At 52.1% G+C, this 21,720-nt stretch overlaps 5 protein-coding genes across 5 annotated transcripts; 2 read left to right on the top strand and 3 right to left on the bottom strand.

The window, feature by feature from the left end:
* Nucleotides 1-353: 353 nt before the first annotated feature.
* On the top strand, nt 354-2,249 carry An01g12500 (uncharacterized protein; the record flags this gene model as incomplete). Its single annotated transcript, XM_001389620.3, has 3 exons — nt 354-647; nt 701-2,000; nt 2,086-2,249. The coding sequence occupies 3 exons, from the start codon at nt 354-356 to the stop codon at nt 2,247-2,249; spliced, it is 1,758 nt and encodes a 585-aa protein (XP_001389657.1).
* Nucleotides 2,250-2,398: 149 nt separating this feature from the next.
* On the bottom strand, nt 2,399-4,081 carry An01g12490 (uncharacterized protein; the record flags this gene model as incomplete). Its single annotated transcript, XM_059744745.1, has 1 exon — nt 2,399-4,081. The coding sequence occupies one exon, from the start codon at nt 4,079-4,081 to the stop codon at nt 2,399-2,401; it is 1,683 nt and encodes a 560-aa protein (XP_059599793.1).
* A 958-nt stretch (nt 4,082-5,039) lies between these two features.
* An01g12480 (uncharacterized protein) lies at nt 5,040-8,357 on the bottom strand (the record flags this gene model as incomplete). The annotated part of the gene is made up of 1 exon (XM_001389618.3): nt 5,040-8,357. One exon carries the CDS (start codon nt 8,355-8,357, stop codon nt 5,040-5,042), a length of 3,318 nt encoding a protein of 1,105 aa, XP_001389655.3.
* Nucleotides 8,358-10,405: 2,048 nt separating this feature from the next.
* An01g12470 (uncharacterized protein) lies at nt 10,406-12,253 on the bottom strand (the record flags this gene model as incomplete). Its single annotated transcript, XM_059744735.1, has 2 exons — nt 10,406-10,842; nt 10,912-12,253. The coding sequence occupies 2 exons, from the start codon at nt 12,251-12,253 to the stop codon at nt 10,406-10,408; spliced, it is 1,779 nt and encodes a 592-aa protein (XP_059599792.1).
* Nucleotides 12,254-17,271: 5,018 nt separating this feature from the next.
* Nucleotides 17,272-18,769, top strand: An01g12460 (uncharacterized protein; the record flags this gene model as incomplete). Its single annotated transcript, XM_001389616.1, has 3 exons — nt 17,272-17,745; nt 17,841-18,226; nt 18,322-18,769. The coding sequence occupies 3 exons, from the start codon at nt 17,272-17,274 to the stop codon at nt 18,767-18,769; spliced, it is 1,308 nt and encodes a 435-aa protein (XP_001389653.1).
* Between the last annotated feature and the right edge of the window lie 2,951 nt (nt 18,770-21,720).

Below are 21,720 nucleotides of genomic sequence, written 5' to 3'. Positions count from 1 at the left end.
CTCATACACTGGGCGTGTGTCGTGGTGAGAGGGCGATGGTCCACTACGGATGTAAATAATCCGTGTGGAACCTCATGTCTGGACCAAGTCACTGCAGTTATTACCAATACTACCCTACCCAATGATATAGTCTGCTGGGACATATCATCTACTGAACTTGAAAATTGATATTTTTTGTTATGGTTGCCCCCGGTTCCTGAAGATGAGCTCCCCTCACGTGGAGTCGGGCCTCGGCTGTGTTGCTTCTCCGCATTCCACTTAAGTATCAAAGTATCATCAACACGATTCTCTGCCTCTCCTTCTCTTCGCAAAACTCAATTCTCAATTAATACCCTTCAAAGCCAAGGAGTAACATGTCTGACTATCAATCTATTGCAGCTCGCAAGCAGCAGCATTTGGATTCACTCATTCCCCCAGAATGGCGTCTCAACGCCTCGCAAATCCCCGCGGGGATGCTTTCCGTCGCCGACTCTGTCACCAACCCTTCCTACAGCGAGAGCATCAATGTCGTTGACATTCCGCGAACTTGCGGTCTGCTCACTCCTCATGAACTGCACATCACAGAAGACTACGACATCCGCTCCCTCCTGAAAGAACTCCACTCCAAACGTCTCAGCGCGGAAGAAGTCACCCGCGCGTTCTGCAAGGTATATCCCATTCCATACCGGAATATCACATCACTAACCCTGCATCTTCTCAGCGCGCCGCAATTGCCCAACAACTCTCTCGCTGTCTCTCCGAGCCTCTCTTCACCCAAGCCCTCGCTCGCGCCCGCAGCCTCGACGCCCACCTTCACACCACCAACACCCCCATCGGCCCACTCCACGGCCTCCCCATCTCCGTCAAAGACACTTTCCAAATCACCGGCGTCGACGCAACCAACGGTCTCGCCGCCCTCGCCTTCCACCCCTCCACCAAGGACGCCGATCTAGTCACCCTCCTCCAATCCCTCGGCGCCATCATCATCACCAAGACCAACGTCCCTCAAACCGTCTCCACCCTCGACACCGCAAACCATCTCTTCGGCCGCACCCTGAACCCCCTCAACCGCCGCCTAACCGTTGGCGGCAGTACCGGCGGCGAAGCTGCTCTCCTAGCCCTCCGCGGTACCACCCTCAGCTTCGGCACTGACATCGGCGGCAGTGTGCGTATCCCGCCCATGTGCGTGGGCAAATACGGCTTCAAGCCCAGCCAGGGCCGACTCCCATACGGCGGACAGCAAGAGAGCGGACATCTGCTGGCGAAGAACCGCATTGCATTGCAGCCCGTGGCAGGAGTGATGGCCCACTCTGTGGAAGACATAGGGCTAGCTTTGGGGGAGATTGTGCCTTGGGCAGAACTGTTCGGAGAGGACTGTATACCCGGCCACTGGGGACCGTCATCATCCCTAACACCTACAAAGCAGAAACTAACCATTGGCATCCTCCGCACCGACGGCCTCGTCGAACCCCTCCCTCCTATCCGGAACATCCTCAACGAAGTCGCTACCATCCTCCACCACCATCACCATATCGAGCTCATCGAACTCCCCACCCCACCCGCCCTCCGCAAATGCCAAACCATCGCCAACAAGCTCATGGGGGTCGACGGCGGCAACCTCATGCACGACCTCCTCGAACAGACCAACGAGCCCCTGATCCCCTGGCTCCAGGGGCGCTCGAAGCGCCGCAACCCACTCACGGTCCCAGAGCTATGCGAGCTCCAGCACCAACGAGCACAAGTCCAGCGCGAGATGATGAACATGTGGACGTATACCTCCCCTACGGATAAGGAAACCGGGAGTAAGAAGAGGATAGACGCAATCATCCACCCCGTCGCACCGCACCCCGTCCCCGAACACGACAAGTATAACGCCGTCGGGTATACCTCGTCCTGGGTGTTGTTGGATTATCCGGCGGGAGTTGTGCCGGTGCGGAAGGTCACGATGGAGGATTTGGAGGTGGGGAGGGAGATGAAGGACCCGGTGAGGGGGAGCTGGGATGGGAAGAATAGGGAGTTGTGTATGTTTCTCCTCTCTCTCTATCCTCCTTTTATTATTGTGATAATTTCTGTTTGGATGCTGTGCTAACCAGTGGATGGGTGCAGGGGACGAGAAACTCGTCGATAGACGCGTGTACCTTGATTCGCCTCTCAGCGTGCAGGTCATCACGCCTAGACTGCATGATTATGAATTGTATACGGCGATGGGGGTGATCGATCGGGCTGTGAAGGAGCATTACTCGAAGAGTAAGGATACTGCGAAGCTATAGATAGATAGATTATGTGATCACCAAGCATCTCCTAGATGTATAAATGTATATAGATACATATATACCTACAAACACATACATACATACTACCATATACCTCCAGAGTAGAGACACCACACCCCCCAATAGAGATTGAAGAACCCTAGGGGCTAATACCTCGAAACATCCCTCCCAAAAATCTGATTCAAGAACCACCTAAACCCCACTCTCAACTTATTCCTCCAACTAATACTCATGGTCAAATACGCCGAATTCCACACCAGCCACGCCATCCGGCCCGTCAACCCCTCTGGCAAGTACCGCCCACCATCACCCTTATCATGCGGGATCTGCATCAACGCCTTCGCATCTCCGATATACGCCAACGTCCCCATATTCCGGAACGAGAAGGGCGGTGCCGTCGCAAAGTCATCTTTGTTCAGACGCGTCGCTAGCCACTTCGCTTCTTGAAATGTCGCTTGCGCGGTTGCCGGGGGAGCGCCGGTTTCGGGCATAGCATTGTCGCCGAGGGCGTAGACGTCTTGGAGGATTGCTGTCTGGGGATTCGATTCGTCGGATGATTCGAGTTGGACGCGGAGGTGGCCGTCGACGAGGAGGGCACCGACTTTGGGGGCTTTTTTGACGTGCCAGGTTGTATTGGTGGTGGTTGGTTGGGGGTCAGTTGTAGTGGAGGAGGATGGGGATATCAAGTGAGCAGATTTGGAGGGATACTCGTCGACGGTTGTTAGGGCATCGCGGACGAATTTGTTCATTGCGTTTCCTGTAGCCCAGACGCACATGCCGACGCCGACTTCGCCTTCTTCTTCTGTGGTTAGGGTGAGGCAGCGCTTAGGGTCCATCTCGTAGGGTGGTTCAGCGCCGGGCTCGCCCCATCGGAGGCTTTGGACGTGATGGGAGGGTTTGATCTCGATGCCTTCCTTTTGCATGGTGTCCATGGCGTATTGGGAGAGTTTCTCGTCGAACATGGAGAGGACTTTGGGAGCGATGTCGTAGAGGCTGATTCTAGGGATGCCTTTGAGGGCTGGGTAGAGGGCAACAAGGTCCTTTACGATGAAGTCGCGTAATGAGGCGGCGAGTTCGGTGCCTGTTGGGCCGGCGCCGACTATGGCGAAGTGGAGGAGGTAAGAGCGGAGCTCTGGGGAGGTGGTGGGCAGGACGGCGAGTTCGAAGCATTCTCGGACTCGGCGACGGACTTTGCGCGCGTCTCCGATGTCTTTGAAGAAGAGGGCGTTTTCGCGCACGCCGGGGGTTCTGAAGGTCTTGGAGACAGTGCCGACGGAGATGACGAGCTTGTCGTAGGGGATGGTGAATGTTTCGCCGGTTTCCCAGGTAGGCTTTTGGCTTGTGGATTGGGTAGCATTGAGTTGGAATTCCTCGTCCTCGCTGGTTCGCGGGGTTTCGGTCACGCCGCTCTTCACGACGGTGGCTTCGCAGGTGATGGTTTTGTCGGCGAAGTTGACGGATCGCGCGGCGGCTTGGATGAAGTCAACTTTGGAGGAGGGGTCGCGGATGGGTTCGACGATATGGGAGAAGTCTAGGGAGCCGCCGGCGGCATCGGTGAGGAGAGGAGTGAAGACGAAGTATGATCGAGGGGAGATGATGATGGGGTTGTATTTGTTCGGGGAGAGCTTGCGAGAGAGGTTGTAGCCGCCCCAGCCGGAGCCGAGAATGACAACGCGTTCTTTATCATGCTCTTCACGGAATGCGGTTGAGTGGCTGATCTGTGTTGCGAAAGTTCTGGTGATGGTTATGGGCTTTATGGTTGAGCGGGAGACGGAGATGAGGAGAGAGGATGGACGCTTGCAAGCGACGAGGTAGCCCGGTAGCCTCATTGTGCCATTGAAAAAGAGGAGCGGCAGTTATCAGTCACTCTGTATAGCTTGAGTCCTCCTCTGGCGAAACTCGAACTGAAAAACAGCAGATAAAGCGTAGATATGCGATGCGAAGCTCATTGTCGGGTCAGGGTTAGTGCTGAGCACATGATGATATCATTCCCGGTCAAAATGGATGGCCCGGAACGGCGCGTCACGAATATCCCTTTGATAGACATATTTCCGCTTTCCGAGACATATTTTCATCTTTGCACCTCATTTCCCTCTATCGCAGACATGTAAACATGGTTGTCGATCTGATCCACATGTGAGTCACGGTTGGTGCGCCCGGTTCTATCCGATGGCACATGGAAGACTTCGTTCGGAAGGATAGAATCCATTGTTGAACGATCTGGAGCATCGGCTCGGCATCTGATTCTCCGTTCTAACTATAGGGATCTTCAACCTTATTTGGATTCTCGGTCTGGCCCTTGAGCGGATTCGCAACCGGGATTGCCCGAGAAAAGTGGATGTTGTCCGCTTTGGCTAGTTAGACACATGCGATGTCGGCGGATTGAGAGGAGAGGTCCGGAAGGCATGTGCATGTACATGTGGGTGGTTGATGTGGGAGAGGTTCATGATGGATGAGGGATGACGAGAGATGAGGAGCGGAAGATATTGAAAGTGGTGGATGTGGAAAGTGAGAAAACACAGCCAGTCATGTGATGGGCGCGCTGAAAGAAGTATACGCCTCAAGAGAGACTGAATGATGGCCGACAGAGGCTTTCCTAAGAACAACGGGACTGACGGAAACTATTATACTCCTATGAAGAAAGGGAAGCTGTCATGCCATTCAAAAAATTCCAAGCAATTACGTCAGTCCGCCGAGTGGCATGATCTGATCAACATCCTATAGCTTTTACATATCTAAATCATAAAACTCATCAGTCGTGTCGGTCATTGGTATCATCAACTCAAGTCATCCACGGGACAGCACGGTCCGGGTAGTTTCTCGCGTCGACACAGGAAGCAGGCTGCCTGCAAAGTCCGTGTCCAATTCCGCACTCTTCCGAGACCGACGAGCACTGAGGATCTTCTCGATCTCGAACGCCGTCGGCCTGGAATTATCCTGCATGCCAGCAGGGGACGCATCAGCCCTCTTCTGCGACATCCATCGGCGCATTCGTCGGATACCCTCCTGACAGACGTCTCCGATGTCATCGACAGACAGCGCAACCAAGATCAAGGGAATAGAGATGGCAAAGCCAATGCCAAACGTGTACTTGGCCACATACGGCAGATGCAGCTCGTTTGACCCTTCGAACTCGGCCATGTTGATCGCGAAGACAGATGTAATAAAAGAAAGTGGGAGGAAAATGATCGTAACGATAGTAAAGACCATCATGATCTTCCCCTGGCGTGTCGTTCCGGCTGCTTGATCGCGGGCGAACCGTGCCTCGAACGCGTTGGCATGTTTCTGTTTGAGGTCCAGCAGGTCTGTAATGGAAGAATAAATTCGCTCGGCTTGTTTGTCCATCCGCTCAATATCCTTCAGGTGCATGTCGATCGTGCGCTGCTGTTCCTTGAACCGCTTCTTGACTTCATGCTGTGATCGCTGCTGTCCGTAGTAAATTTCACAAATAGCTTCCTGGAAATCCAGAAGGACATTCTGCTGGTGCTGCAAGACCGTTCGGATCATGTTGAGCTCATCGCGGATATCCTTGGCTTCTGAAAGGAGCTCAGTTTCTTGGCCGATGTCAAGCAAGTTGTCCACAAAGAGGGGCTGCGCATCCTCATCCTCCTCTTCTTTAAGAAACCGCTCAAAGCTGTTCTCGGCCGGCTCACCTTTGGTAAGCGGATCCCTGGCAAAGCGACTAAGCTTGCGGTGGTTCTTTAGCCAGTCCGATGCCTGCGCTGATGCTCGGTTGAACCGGTTGAAGAGCACAGTTTCCCGGTCCGTGGCCACACCGATCGAGGCCTCGAACATGTCCAAGAATTGATACTCCTCGTCTCCCATGCGGTGACGGTCGAACACGCCGGAGCAGCGGGTGGTGATAATGATAGCCAGATCGTAAACGGACCGCACCGGCTCCCGAGTCTTGGAATTGATGTCTTCAATGATACCGTCCAGAACATTGAGAGGGTCATTCTTAGGTTGATCCCACCGCTGGGGGAAACTGGTCACAATCAAATTCGTTCCTATAATCCACATCCACAGCTGGTCGACCATGAAGATCTTGGGCTCGGCCCAGGAGCGTTCGCTGCCTTGCCCCTTCGTCTGATAGCGATAGACGACCTGATCCTGGTCCCGAGTCTGCGTATCGATATTGGGGTAGAAGAACTGATCCAACGTGCGCCGGATATGTAGCGAAGAGGTGGATGACGCTAGGTGCGCACTGATAAGAAGCTCATCTCTCGTAGGAGTTCGTGTAAGACCCGGGTGGGCGAAGTTGCGCGTCTCAGCACGTTTGATCGCTTCCTGCATCTTCCTTCTTCGCTCATCCGTTTCAAAATGCAAGTAAGGCATGAACATGCACACATTGCAGGTTGTGTGGGCTTGCTCCTTGCACAGTGAGAGCACCGGCCGATGCCTCTCATGAGCGACAACGGATTGGTTTCTGGAGTCTGGCTTTTTCAATCCCCCGCTCTTGCTGTGCTTCGTCGTGTTCTTTCCTTTCTTTCCAGGGGGGCCATTATCGTTGTGCAGATTGGTATCTGACCGGTCGCTTTTGCCGCTTAGTTTCCGGCCCCTCGGACTGCCTCCCTCACCCGGGGATTTCGGCGTTTCAAGAGACTGCCCGTTCACCAAGATTCGGGGAGATATCATCTCTTTCTCTTCCGAACTATCCTCTTCCCGGAGTCGTGCTGCGCGAGGGGTACTCTGACACAATGGTCGCATAAAGTGAGAATGGATTCTTTGTCCGCGGTGTTGATATCGAAACGACCTTTCAAGCCCCTTGAAGCTTTCCACGTCGTGGGCTCCCTCCTCGATGAATGATTTCGTGAGCAAAGCTTCGACCCAGGTAAGGTTATTAGCTGGCAGGTGGATCCAACGAAATTCGGTCGCTCGACTGTCGGCTGGCAATGTCTTAATGGCTTGTTTGCGCGGGTTTCCAGGATCGCGGCCATATAGAAGATTGTAGACCGACGTCTTCTTGACTTTGTTCTCGTTGTGGAAGTTTCCAAAGTCCACAATAGTAGCCTCGAAGCCTTCGCACGCTCCCTTTGCTTCCGGCGTAAGCGCATCGATATTATTAAAGGGAGCCAGGAGCGACACAATATCCCGGCGCTTGAATTGGGCTGCTCGCAGGAAGGGTGTACTGCCAAAATTGTCGCGAATTCTCGTTTTCAGCTCTTTGTATTCCATCAAACATTCAACAACCTCCCGATGGCCAGCCTGCGCCGCCAGATGCAATGGTGTGATCCCAGTCAACAACTGGCTGTTGATCTGGGCCCCTTCCCGCAAGAGTATGCGCACGATCAATTCAGCTCCTTTGTCACAGGCGTTGTGAAGAGGCGTCCAGCCTCCGTCACTCCTCGCGTTGATATCTGCTTTATGCCGGAGTAAGAGCTGAACAATATCATCGCGACCATGGGCGACAGCAATATGGAGAGAAGTCTTGTTCCTGAAATCCACTGCGTTCACATCTGCGATTGGCCCCTCCGGTCTGGCGAGCAGCATCTCTGCGAAGCGAAATTTTCCTGTCGCACAGGCCCAATGCAAAGGGGTACGACCCAAATCATCTTGACCTGAAACCCCGTCTAGCTTGCAGCTTGTGCGTAGCAAAAGCTCAATGACATCCTCGCCCCAATCACATTGCTTATCCGCGGCCAGGTTATGCAAGACATTTCTCTTCTTCTGGTCCTTCGCATTGGCGTCTGCACCACGCGATATGAGAAGGTGGAGCACATGCCAGTGATTTTTCCATGCCGCTGTCATCAATGCAGTCCGACCTTTCTTATCCGTTATCTCCGGTGACGCGCCATAATCTAGCAGGAGCTGCACGATGCGAACGTGGTTGCGCTCGACCGCGCGTAGGAGCGGTGAAGGACGGTTATTTGCGACGTCGGTCTTTGCGCCTAGAGCCAGAAGGAATTGAGTTGCTGCAATCGATCCCCGCTCACAGCTGCGCATGAGTCCGATTCGCAGGAAGTTGTCGCTGAGCTGGCCATTGTCACGGGCCAGTTCCACGATGTGTTGCAGGACCTCGACTTGGTCGCTCTCGGCTGCTCGCAGCAGTCGTGGTTCCAGACGATCGTGCCCGTCGCTCGCCATACTAGATCGTGATCTGGACATCGTTTAAAGCTGGCAGGAGACGACCCTGGGGGTTCCTGCTTTTCACCATCCCATAGCTCTGGACGGGATTCATAAGAAAAAGAGGTGGAGGTGTGGTCAAAAAGTTTTGCAGGGTAAAAAGTGTCAGCCGCTAGTGGTAGAAACGGCTGACGGTGATACATTTCACTGGCCAGAGCCGCACGCGATACGAGCGATCATCAAGACCGTCTGAAGAAGGCTGGGCCTGGATGTCTCCACCGCGGGATGTGTCTAGTGTCTAGTGTAGTCTCGCTTGCTCTTGGGATAGCAGAGGCCTTCACTAGAGGCCCTTCACTAGCCATAGTGCGGTTCCTGCGTAGCCAGAACTCTGACAGGGGTCTGGATGCATGCAGTGTACTTGGATCATATTCGCTCATAATCCTGAGAGAAGTATTTCATAATAAATCTTCGTAGCATTCAGCTAATTTTTAGGTCGATTGCATACATTTTTAATCTGCGCCAACGGGGATTATAGTTGAGGACAAAACTGACGATGAAGAGGGAATGGATGTTTAATCAAATCAGGCCAACATACACGTGACGAGCACAGGTAATATAACGCGATATGCAATATCAAAGGATAAATGATTACCATCTCACTGACCAGGGAATTAGGGACCTCCTCTGGATTATCCCCAGCCCAAACAAGCAATACTGACACTTTGGTAGCATCGAAACTCAATCGGACAGTTACTTAATACAAAATCCCGTGCACGATGCACCAACCATGGTTCATTCCCCCGCCCGGCGGGAAACCTTTCCAACAATCGAAGAATTTGAATTAACACAATGGAAACAAATAAACATATCCATATCAACAAAACAATAATAATATAGTTAGAATGAAAAAAATAAATAAATAAATAAGAAAGATATTTACGCCAGATATTTACCAAAAGGCAAGGGCCGTCAGAATAAGGAATGGGGAAGATGGTGGCCCACATACCACGATCCCTTGAATCTCATACATTCTGGCGTGATTAATATCCTATTTTCAAGTGATATTTATACTGTTGTAGTCTAAATAACATAGGGCAGAGTTCAGTACTTTGTTTATTTGAATTACCCTCATTGTCTTGTGAGGGTTTTTTCAAATATTTCTGAGGGTTTCATGCATTTGTCCCTCTGTGGCATGATGGCCAGTGCTTATTAGATTTGAAAGTGGCACTCTTGTATCTGGAAAATCTGTATACATAGTACTCAGACATGTTAGACATATGCATATTGACATGACACCAAGGAGGACTATGATTACTAAATGACCACCGGCATAACACCCTCAACTACGAATAACGAGGACATGATCATAGAACATCAAGCTGGTACTACCCCAATCGCAATCGACTACAGCGAGGGTAATGGGCCCTGCTCCCAATTACTCTTGCAATATCTAGATGGCTTCATGTCATAACCCAATCATCACCGAAAGAGGTACATTATATTAATCGGTCCCACATGGACCTATTATCTCTATCCCTTCTAAGAGTGACTAAGAGTAAATAACCACAAATGGGGCTGTCCTTCACAGTCACCGAGGGCAATGGAAAGAACATCGGCCAAAATAAAAGCACAAGGCAAAGGAGCGGAGCCAGGCTATGCGATCGAAGGAGGGACGTGGCAGAGATGGTAGAGAGGAAAATAATCAAAAAAAAGTCATGCTTCCAATGTCATCGGTCCAATGCGTGCATGCGGCCCGAATATCAAACATTCGGCCGTGTCTTGCTTGTCAATTCTGACCCGGGAAAAGATTCAGATAGATGCTCATTTACGCCGTTCCAGCCTTTTGCTTCAAAGTCACTTGTGCGCGCCCATTACTAGTGGTAGGAAAATTGGCAATAGAAACAAGAAAGAAAAGTGCAAGGACGACAGAACACAAAAGCTGAAACGACCATGGTTAGTAATGCAGTGGAGGGGGAAAAAAATGAGGAAATAGAGAACAAAGATCGGAGAACAGCTGAGAATAAAAAGGGGACACAACATGCTCAGGTCCCCTTGAAAACATTATACACAAACGAAGACGCAGCACTTTTTTATTTCTTCTTCTGGTTGGGAACCTGCTTGAGGATATCATCAAAACTCATGTTGGGGTTGAACCGACTGATGGGTCGTGCCGGAGCATCCATCGGTGCTACACCCATAGGTAGCGGCAAAGCCTCAAGACCGGGGTAGATCGAGTGACGATGTTCCGCCCTCCGATTCATACCAGGAGAGTTCAGTCGGGGAATAGCCGGTGGCGGTGTGAGGCCACTGGGGCTCATGAGAGGAGTTCCTTGTCCCTGTTGTTGTTGTTGTTGCTGCTGCTGCTGTTCGGATGACGAATCCGCCGATGACTGTTGCGCCTGGTAAGGGGAAGAAAGCGAAGACTCGTTGTCATATGGATCTTCGATGGTCGGAGGGGCCAAGATGGCATCCTTCTCCGCCCACTGCTCGGCCACTTGCCAGCAGTGACTGCGTCGGTAGATACCCTCTACTCCGTTGATCACAACGTCAGAGGGCAGGCTAACAACACCAGCTCCACCTGCGACACCAAACCAACTGCGCGCCGTCTTGCTGTCGCTGCCAATCCAGGGCGCACCGCCACGAGGGGCGATACAGAGGAAGTACTCCACCCCGTCCACGTACTTGACGTCCTGGACATCAACAACGACGAGGGGCAGCGATTGGATGACACAGTAGAGGAAGATCCACTGGCCACACCGGAAATCAATCATGTCGTTGACAGTCTTTCCGTGAGCACATCGACGCTCGAACTGCATGAAGGCCTCGACAAATGGTGTGGGCTTCATAGCCTCCCGTGTATACGAGTCCATGAGCACAGCGTTAATGTCTGCGTCCTTGAGCTTCTTGGCCTTCTTCTTTGCCTCCTTCTTAGCATCCATGGGCTTCCGCTCCAGGGCCTGCAGCGAGGGATACTGCGGAATATCGAAAGGAATGGGTGGCTGAACGGGAGGTGTACTCCGATCGTACTCGCTCATGATCTGTCGGAGGGCTCGGGTCATCATTTCATCGGGATCCGACGTTTCAGATCCTTCTGCAGCCATGTCCACTGTCCGAGTAGTTAGGGAGTTACGATCGACCAGCATGTCGTAGAGATTGGCAAAGTCATTGTAGAGATCCCGAACAACCTGGCGATTGAGTCCGCTCTCTTCAAACTGATTCTTCTTGGAGCGGGCTTTGGGCGGCCATGAGCCATACTTCTGCCGGTAGTACTGCATGGTGAATCGCCGGAACTCCATGAATGCGATCTTCCAGTTCTTGAACCGCACGACCTTGCTTTCGGCCGAAGTAGCCGAGTTGGCAAAACCGGAGAATACCGAAGGGAAATCGAAGTCATCAAGCTTACTGTACAGGACACGCAGACGAGTATCCAGGTCGATGAAGCCTCGTTCCAGTCGCTTCTGTGTAACGGGGCTGATGAGGCCATACTTGGGGCTTCTCAGCTGCTTCAGTTCGTCCAGCTTACCGACTCCATGCACAAATCCCTCGAGATAGAGGGGGAAGAAGCGGAGTCGTTCTCCGAGAACAATGGCCTCGATGGTCTTCTCGCGACTCTTCCGTACGTCAGCTAGCCTCAGCTCTTCGCAGTAGTTTCCAAAGCTGGTAGTTGCCGTCTCGCCGAAGTTGGTATGATCAAAGTTGGTGAACTCAAACCGGGACAGCAGCGTAGCGACATCCATGAAGATCGAGAAGAGCGAGGGTGACCGGGAAGTGGCGATCAAAGATTGTCCCAATAGGAAGGCGAAGAGGTTGCGGAACAGGAGCAGGGTCTCAGTGTCCTCCTGCGAGATCCGACTACTGGGGCTGGACACGTCACTGTTCAGAGGAATTGGAAGATAGAGATGGAACTCCTGGAACTCATCCTGGCCGTCATCTTCCATGTACGCCATTCTCCTGCTACCGGAGCTGTCGTTGTCATTTTCGGCCAATGGATCCTGAGGTGTCAACGGAGGCGAACCCGGACCAGCCACGGGGCTGCTCAACGACATCGTGCGAGTTTGTTGGTCGAGGGCATTGAGGTTTCTGACATCGTTGCTCACGGCCAAATCGCGTAGTGATGGTGACTCAACAAAGACCGTGCGGTGGACCTTGAAGGAAGCCGGTCTGCCGGTGTTCTGGGGGAACAGGTAGACGTAGGTATCACCACTCTCGTTCCAGAGTTCGGGAATCTAGCCAAGGAAGGTTATATTTAGCCAGGAACTCGCGAAGCATTGGGGGTATTTCCCTCCTGTAGCTTGTTCGCACAACAAAGCCGAAAGCAAACTCAGTACGTACCTGGTCTCCTCGTGCCAAAGGCTCTAGATCGTAGAGGATCTTCTGTTCCAACCCGGCAATCCAGGCATTGGGCCCCGCTGCGGTAGTGGCCGGTCGGGGATCTACAGAGCTCGCGCGCGCCCGTCCGGGCATCCAGCTCCGTCTCTTCGATGAAGGGGTACCGGGGCGCGAATCGGGACCGGAACCGGGGACAAACAGACCCGCGGCACTGGAGGGTCGACTGCCACTTCTTCCGCGGCCTCTGCTCTGGGGTCTGCCATCGGGTGAATTGTGGGCGCTGTTGGCCAGGTCCTGGTTCACAGCCAGTAGCGACGGGGGTGGCTGCAGCGGTTCATCCAAGTCGAAGCCATCGTTGGGGATAGGGGATACAGGCGTCCGAGCGTCTGCGTAGTCGCTTTGAGGGTTGGAGACTGCACGAATGGGTCGGGAGGCGCTTCGCGGGCGTGCATCCTGCGGCAGCTGGTCGGGGGAGGAGGGTTTCGGAAGGTTCGGAGATGCAGGTGATGATGGAATAGAGCTATCCCTGTTGGACCCTAGGGAAAACAGGGACGAGATGCGCTTGGCGGACTTGACCGGAGCAGACAGCATCTTCAAAGCCGCTGGATAGTGGGGGCAAGAAGAGAAGGGTCAGTTCCCCGGGCGCAATGGAAGAGTGCACGAAGCCGTGAACAAACAATGGGGTGACGAGAAAAGGACAAGTTCGAGACGAAGACACCATCGGGTAGAGGGGAAGTATGACGGGGAAGCACCACCAGGCGCTGGCAGGGACAGCACCTACCTTAACAAGTGCAGAGAGCAAGAATGCAGCCAACCATGCAAAAACCCTCTAGACAGCAGACGGGTTTGAACGAAGAATCCGCGGCGGGCGACTGGTGTAAGTCGCTCGACGTGAATTGAGGAATGGATCGGCAGGAGGGATCCAGAAGGAGGGGGTGAGGAGGAGGGAGGAATGAGGAAAGGTTTTCTGGGCTGGTGGTTTGTTTGGTGGTTCTCTCCGCGGAAGCCGGATACAGCAGCAAAAAAATGGAGGAGACAGCTGAAGGGGAGAAAATGAGGCTATCGCCAGAAGCAGCGAGAGAGGATCTTTTCTTGAGGAGAAAAAAATAAGAAAAGTAACTGAAATGAAGGCCAAAAAAGTTCGAGAGAAAAAAAGAAATTTTATCCCCCCAAGAAATTCAAACGAAAGACAAGAAAAAAAATAAAATAAAAGTAAAAATAAAAATGAAATAGAACAGAAAAATGAAAATCCAGCCAGACGGGAACTTAGCGAACAGGCGCAGAACAGAAGAGGGGAAGGGAGAAACAGAACTCAGTGAGTAGTCGGGTGAGTATTGATGTTACCCAGAGAGGGAAAAGGCTGGTATGGTTTATTGAAGGCAGCAGGTTATTATTAAGCCCTCCAATGGACGAGTATTTTTAACCCACGGGTGGAGCCACGGCAGCAGGAGGGAGAGGAACTCTTATTGTGCATCAGATTCAGATCACAATCTCTGTTACGGATGATGTGATTGATGGTTTGGTGGTCTGGTGGTCAGGGGATGGGGAAAGGTGGAAGAAGAAGAAGAAGGGAAAATCAACCACAAGGGCTCCAGAAGGACCCCCCGTAGCGATGATGGTGATGATTTATAGAGCCGAAGTAAATCCAGCAGGACCCGAGCTAGGAGAGCTAAAAACCGCAGTGGTTCCTCTTATTCACCAGTTCGTGTTGGATAATATAATGATCCTGAAGTTCTAGGGCCAGTTTAGCTGGTCTGCTGTTCGTTCTATGGGCTTCCGGTGGGTTTCGACCAGTGGGGAAAGTCGCTCTTAGCAGTTTCTTCTACTGTACGGAGTAAATAACTTAAGCCCAACGGAGGTTGCCATCGAACCACTTTATATGATCTCATTTCCTTTTGCTCTCCTCGCCTTTTCCCGGTTGTTTTCCAACTAAATCTATTCCTAACCCCTCCTTCCGTTGGTTTCCTACTGGAGACTGGAGACTGGAGAATAACTAGCTTAACTCGCACTCTGTTTTAGTAGGCGCAAGGTAGGCGTGTGTGAGTGGGCTGGCCAGAGGCAGTGCAGTGTTTCTGGTTCAGGAGGCTGATGCTCATCCGGTCAGAGCCACTCAGGATGCGACGGGGCCCTCCTCCTTCCATGCAATCGTCGTGGGGGTTCGGAAGGAGTTGTCTGCAACTACTTACTACTAACTACTACTAAGGCTGCCAGTTGTTCGTTCTATTTATTCCTCCAATTCCCAGTTCTCTCCTGGCTTCTGTTGCGTGGTTGGTAGTAGCTTAAGCAGCAGAGCACCACTGCTTACTGTGTCCACGGGTGTATGTATGTAAGTATACCTCAAGGCAGAAACATTCATTCACTGCATGGGGGTTCATTCAATGGTTCTGTATACTCTGTTTCCTTTTTTTTTTGGCCCTTTTGTAGTACTTTTCGCCTTGTTGTCCTGAGAACTTACTTTTTTTTTTTTTTGTTTCTTGTGACATCTATCCTTAGCTTCTCATCTCTGCGATTCGCGTTCTTGCTCTCGCAAGGCGTTGTGCCTGCAGCCTCAGGAATTGCAATACGGACTGATGATCGGATGACGGAGTCTCGGCAGATGTCCACTCCCTCCGATTCAAGCGCTTTCCATTCATAAGTTGGGTCTCTTCATTCATAGTCTGATTCTCCTTTCAGAGTCAGCCATTCATTTCCACCCCTCTCCCTTCTCCGGTTCAACCAACCATGGACGGGACTCGATCCGTTTCCTTGGTCGGTCATGTTTCCGACTGACTTGTCTACCTCCCAATTAATATATAGTCTGCCTGGGTCCGTCTACACGGTCCCCCTTGGAAGTTAGTAGTTTGAAAAAGGTGCACCCTCCCCTTTCTGGCCCAGTCAAAATCTGCGCGATTACGACCTTAGTCTACAACTGGAACTCTGCGACAGAAGGAGAAGCACCGGAGCCATGACAGGTGGATTGGCATCTCCGATCCAGGGGCTATCGGACTCCGCCATGCTTACCACAAGCACACAACATACTTGAGTTGCCGCTGGCACGTCGCACTGGAATCCAGCCAAGCGAGAAACCTGCCGACCTTTTTCCACTGCAGACAAGACCGACAGCTCGCCATCGTTTATTAGTACCAATCGATGGATAGATCAATACGCCATGCTTGCTCTGTCCTCTTTCATTGGACTGGCGAAGGATAAACAAGAGAAATTATTTACTAGTCGACCTGCCAGAGAGGCAACTTATTGGGGAGATCTAAGGTACTAAACTCAAAAGAGGGAGAAGCTAAGAATAGTAGCCACTACCATCGGTCCTTCGTGGTAACTTTTATTTTTTCTTCTACTTTTGCTCAATCTTGTTTTCTACTCCGTATTCAATCTTCTCGTCGTTATTTTCCTTTCCCTTTCTCTGCGTTTCTTTTCCTTGCCTACCTTGCTGCTTTAGTAGAGACGCTAACCAGCGGCGCTACTGTACGGGGAAAAAAAAAGTTACTTCAGGTCTAGCGTTGTGCCTGCATTACCCGACATGGAAATGGAAGCCACGCACTCGGACATACGTAAGTACTGTAACTGCGTTCTGAGGGTGATGCCCGGGGTTGACGTTGTCCGATCGGGTCCATGACCCCGTAGTCCGTTTCGATTCATCCGGGTGAGCCATGGGTGTTTTACTTTGGGGAATGGACGTGTCATCCTAATTGATCTGGGCCTTGGGACCTCAGGCAGCATACTTACCGTATGTAAGTATTGCGGTGGTAGTGGCCCCCTCTTGCATCTTCTGCACAACACCCGAGCAGCCAACCCCTTTCAGGCTACTATTACTTACTAAGTATTACCTCTGTGGTCAAGGCTCCTCAACTCCAACCAACCATTCCTAATATTTAAATGTTGCATAATGGATAATTATGGTGGAAAGTCATAACCAATAATGTTATATTTCGTAAAGACTATGGATAATATACACCTCTGTAACTACTACTCCATCTGTTCTCCAAATCTAGCCCGTTACTTTTCCATCTTCGTCTTTCCTCCTGACGGGACTGACCGACCGCCCTGAAGATACCGCCCGATGCCGGTGCGAAGACAGGATCTGCCCCGCGCCCCCCGAACAATGCATACCCCGTGACCTGGTTCTGTCGGCTACGGAACTTCCGTTGTTCCCCCCCTTTAGACTGCTTCCAGAAACCGAAGTCAACACGATCCACTTACCTACGCGGTATTATTCTCTTGACTAAGAGAGTCAGATTCATTCACTAATTACGTGACCGCATAGAGACAATTCTACCACCCTAATAAGTCCACTAACTTCTTTAGGGACTGCCAAGGACTGTTCTGGGAAAGTAGGGTCGTTCATCATTCAGACTCACTCTATCGTTATCATAAATTTATATAGCGACGGATGCCTTGAATGGCTTGGAAGACAAACCACACCACTCAGCCCGAAACAATATATATAACTTTAACTGTTATACGTGCCAGGACCCGCATATTGGAGCCACTGACGAGTACCATTACTCATCGCCTAAATCAATTCATGTCACCGATCTAATTACCATTGAAAGACATACTATCCACTACTACGTACTACTATTCTGCAGTACTCTGACCTGTCACGCAACCAACCAACCAACCAGCCAACAACATGGACGTTGAGGAGGTCGATCTTTTCCGTGGCTGGCCCAACCCCGCCTTGCTGCCCACGACGGCCTTGGCTGAGGCCTCAGCCAAAGTGCTGGCCACCCCGGCCATTTGGACCCCGGCCTTGATGTACGGCCCGGATGAAGGGTACCAGCCGTTGCGCGAACACATCGCTCGCTGGCTAACGACGTTCTACCAGCCACGCGACCGCATCACTCCCGAACGAATTTGCATCACGGGTGGCGCCAGTCAGAATGTAGCCTGTATTCTGCAGGTCTTTACTGATCCCGTCTACACGCGCAATGTTTGGATGGTCGCACCCGCCTATCATCTATCTTTTCGCATATTTGACGATTCCGGCTTTACTGGTCGCCTGAGGGCCGTTCCCCAGGGTGATGCGGGGTTGGATTTGGCCTATCTCCGACAGGAGCTGCTTATTGCCGAGGAGCGGGCAAGGAGGGAAGATAATAACGCACCGGTACGTTGATTTGCTTTGGTCTGCAGTCGGACGTTTACATTCTACTCCGAAGATGCTTAGGGGACTGACATGGTTCATATGACTGACCCGTACAGAACTACAAACCTACTAGGCCATGGGGTAAGGTTTACAAGCATGTCATCTACACTACCCCCGCCTTTTCCAACCCGTCAACGCTCACCATGTCCTTGCCTGATCGGGAGAATCTGGTTCGCCTTGCGCGCGAATTCGATGCCTTGATCATCGCCGATGATGTTTATGACTTCCTTCAGTGGTCACCAGACCCCGCCAAGACATTATCGCAGCCCAACAGGGCACATCTACCCCGTCTGGTGGATGTGGACCGGTATCTGGACGGGGGACCCCAGGATGACTGGGGTAATGTGGTGAGCAATGGAAGTTTCAGCAAGCTGATTGGGCCCGGTATGCGGACTGGTTGGGCGGAAGCTACCGAGAAAGTAGCATATGGTCTGTCGCAAGCGTACGTGATCCCGTGAGGTGGTCTTGCTGGCTGCTCTCGCTTGTCCCTTGCTTTATCCTCCCCTACCTGGTAGGCTAACCTTGTCCGGGACACAGAGGCTCAAGCCGGTCCGGAGGTGCGCCGTCGCATATGTGCGCCGCTATCATTGCGCAGCTGTTCCCCACGGGGATTTTACAGGATTTCGTAGGCGATGTTCTGCAACCGGCGTACGCCCGCCGCTATCACCGGATGATGTCTGCCATACGTGAGCATCTTGTTCCCCTCGGCGTGGGACTGCCTCCAGTTCCTGATGTCGCAGGGGGCTACTTCATCTGGCTTCGACTCCCACACCCATTACGGTCGAGCGAGCTTGTACCCGTCGCACTGCGCGACCAGAAGTTGATTGTAGCGTCTGGTAATGTCTTTCGGATAGATGGAGATGCGGCAGGGGACAAGAATGATTTCGATGACGGCATGCGCCTCTGTTTCGCGTGGGAGCAGGAGGATAAACTCGAAGAGGGGGTGCGTCGACTTGCATCGGTCATTCGTGGAGCCCTCAAGTAAACCAAAATGGTGGCGGACGCTGCGATGATGGCTACCAAGCATGGACGGGCGGATCGGACCGCCTGAGACCTTGGGTGTGGAGGAACTGTAGTCTTGTTGATATGGACGAAGCACCCCCATTACAGGATAATCATCCAGCGCCAAAAGGTAGAACTCCTGTCACGCTCCGAGTTAATTCTCCTGGGTGCATCGTAAGAAAGAATGGCCTGGGGTCGAGTGATGCGGGCGGAGGCGGTGGGCGGCCAGTCAAGGCGCGAGGCCGGGGAAGGCAGATGACTCGGGGCGAGCATCTGCACGGCACCTGCAGTCAACTTGCATATATAGACCGCAGTAGCGCAGTCAGGGGCACTTTTGGAATCATAGGCTGCAGGCCAAACATCACGCTTTCCCGACATTATTCAGCGCCTAATCCCGCAGCACCATGCTTGAGGAACCTTGGCCCTCCTTTTTTTTTTTTTTGCCCGGAATGGACGCGTCAAATAACTCCTTCTGCCAAGGGATGCCCAGCGGAACCAGGCGGGCACCGCACACATTCTTCTCGCGTTCCAAACCTGAGATTGTTGTCTAGCTAAATCATCCAAACATGGCGGAGTTCAACCAACAATCCGGCTTCCGGGCCGACCATCTAATCAGACTCTGTTCAAGTCCGTAACGCTGTACAACTTCTGGACCATGCAGGTGATTGCTGCTGATGCCGAGGCTAGTGATGGCTAGGTTGTTTCACGGGCAGACCACGACCCAAGGTTAGCGGCCGATCAGTCGGGATGGGTTAATTAAGGAAGAAGACTGTCTCCTCTGCGGAAAGCTTGGTGCACTGATTCCTTACCCACAGTGTAGGATATTTTTATCTCGATCGGGAAGAAAGAGACGGGAAGACTGAGACATATCGGACCGTGGACTTGGCTATCTACTAGTAGCATGTAGTCTACTACGGAAATCGATTCTACGAGTAGGAGAAGATTCATGTTGTAGAGCATCCGTAACCCATTCTTTTGGTGGGAAGGTACAAAGTTAACTAGTGGTTAATTTCTGGTTTGCCCCTGGATGATCCTCCCTCAGCTCACTCGCCTCTCTTCACTCGCCGGGCCCACCCGTCCATGCAGGACCAACCTTTTCCTTCCCGCCTGAGTCAAGGCATCTACCAACCTTGAATCCAAGGGGACTGACTGACGACTCATTCTACAGCTGAACAGCATGCGGAAACGTATATTCCGCCGAGAGTATATACGTATAGCGGGCTAATCCATGGATTAACTAGCTTTTCTGCCGTGGAATCCATAAATCTGACGCAGCAAGTGAAGCTTATCGAGATGAGGATGCCACGGCCGCCCAGGAGCACCGGCATTACTGCCCAGACTGGCGTCGGGGAAACAATGGGCCACGAGGAATGTCTAGACCTGCTCAATCAGGCAGCCTCCAGTACTGGAATCACAACGGAAAGTTGGTGCGCGGAGCCCGAAACTCCTCCCCATCGAGACATACCGTATGGCGGGTCAAACCCAGCATGGCAGAGGGTTTGTCCCGTCCACAGGGTCGCCATCCATACCAATGCCTGAGTCTAGTACGTAGCGACCAGCTAGCTGCCCTGGCGCTGTCAAACGGCCAAATTCCAGCAACAAGCCATGCCGGACGATCGGCTCTGCAGCCATGGCCGAGAGATAGAAATGCCCAGTTGTCTACGATCTGGGCCACGGCGAATATGTTGATCAAAACCCTGGGAGGTATATTAGCCTACCGGATCCGCTGATCGACTGGGGATTTTGATCTTTTCCTTTGGCTCTTTTTCTCTCTCCTCCTGCCACCTCCCCCTCTCCTTTTCCGAATCCCTGGGCCTGTGCTTTTCAGATCGGATCAGATTTCGTTCGTTTTGTTTGTCGTCTACGCATCCTTGGGAGGTAGGCTATCCCTCGTTCAGTCACTAGTCACGGTTAGTAGAGAGTCGTGCGACTCTTTGCAATTCGCTCTCTTCGGTCGTTCTTTGAATATCCGGCAGCCTAGAATATCTGGCCCACCAGCATTGGGGAGTAGGACTAATAGTAGTGTGTGTGCGTGTATACAACTACACTCGAACTTCGGTAGGTAATTAGTCCATGGCAGACACTCTTTCCCGCACTGTTTTCCCCACCACCATTCACCAGCACCACCACACACACAAGCTCTTCGTGGCCCACCATGCATGACTCCAGCCGGTTCAGCACAGTGCAATGCTGCTGCTACTACCTGCACTATTATATCAAGCGACCGCCGCGAGAACGATGGCCACCAATGAGTACCGACTAACCCCCGTCTAGTGCTTTATCGATTCGTTTCATCCCCTGACCCAGGCGTTTCAAGCAGCGGTCGGCAGACGACGACCACCGCAGCTAATTGGTGTGAGTGGAGCGATCGGGGCGCGTGATTGGATCTTGAGCAGCTTTTCTTGCAGACGGACCTCCACCATCTGGCGATAGTCAAGAAGTAATTTCCAGCGACGGCCAAGGCATCGCAGTCCAGCCAGCACCAATCGTTGGGTCAGGAACGGGGCAAGTTTGTGCCTGGATCCTTTGGTCCCTCCCGCCGGTGCCAGCAAATCTTCCCCCCTCCACTTTAACCCAAGTGTAATAACCTTCATTTACATCGGCCGCTTCCTTCATCCCAGCTGTGTGATTTCTTTTTATTCTCCCCTCCTCCATTCCTTTTTTTCCCCGTCAGTTGTGTCTTTGTCGTGGGAAAAGGCAGTTTCCGAGTGTTACTGTCTTGCTGTGTGTTGTGTTTTTGTGTGTTTTTCTTACATTCATTCCTTTTCTACTACTTGTCTCCCCTGGCGGCTGATTCGCGCCCCTCCATACATTCCTTGCTCTTCCCTTATTTACTCCTCCAACTACAACCACTTTTATCCAGCTCACCGTCTGACCCCGTCGTGTGACAAACCACTTCTGTTGGTGCTCACACGATCGTGTCTGGATATTTCT

The sequence above is a fragment of the Aspergillus niger genome (assembly GCF_000002855.4).
Source record: "Aspergillus niger supercontig An01".
NCBI classification, from domain to species: Eukaryota; Fungi; Ascomycota; class Eurotiomycetes; order Eurotiales; family Aspergillaceae; genus Aspergillus; species Aspergillus niger.
Note: the sequence above shows the minus strand (reverse complement) of the source record. Positions and strands in the feature narration are given on the sequence as shown.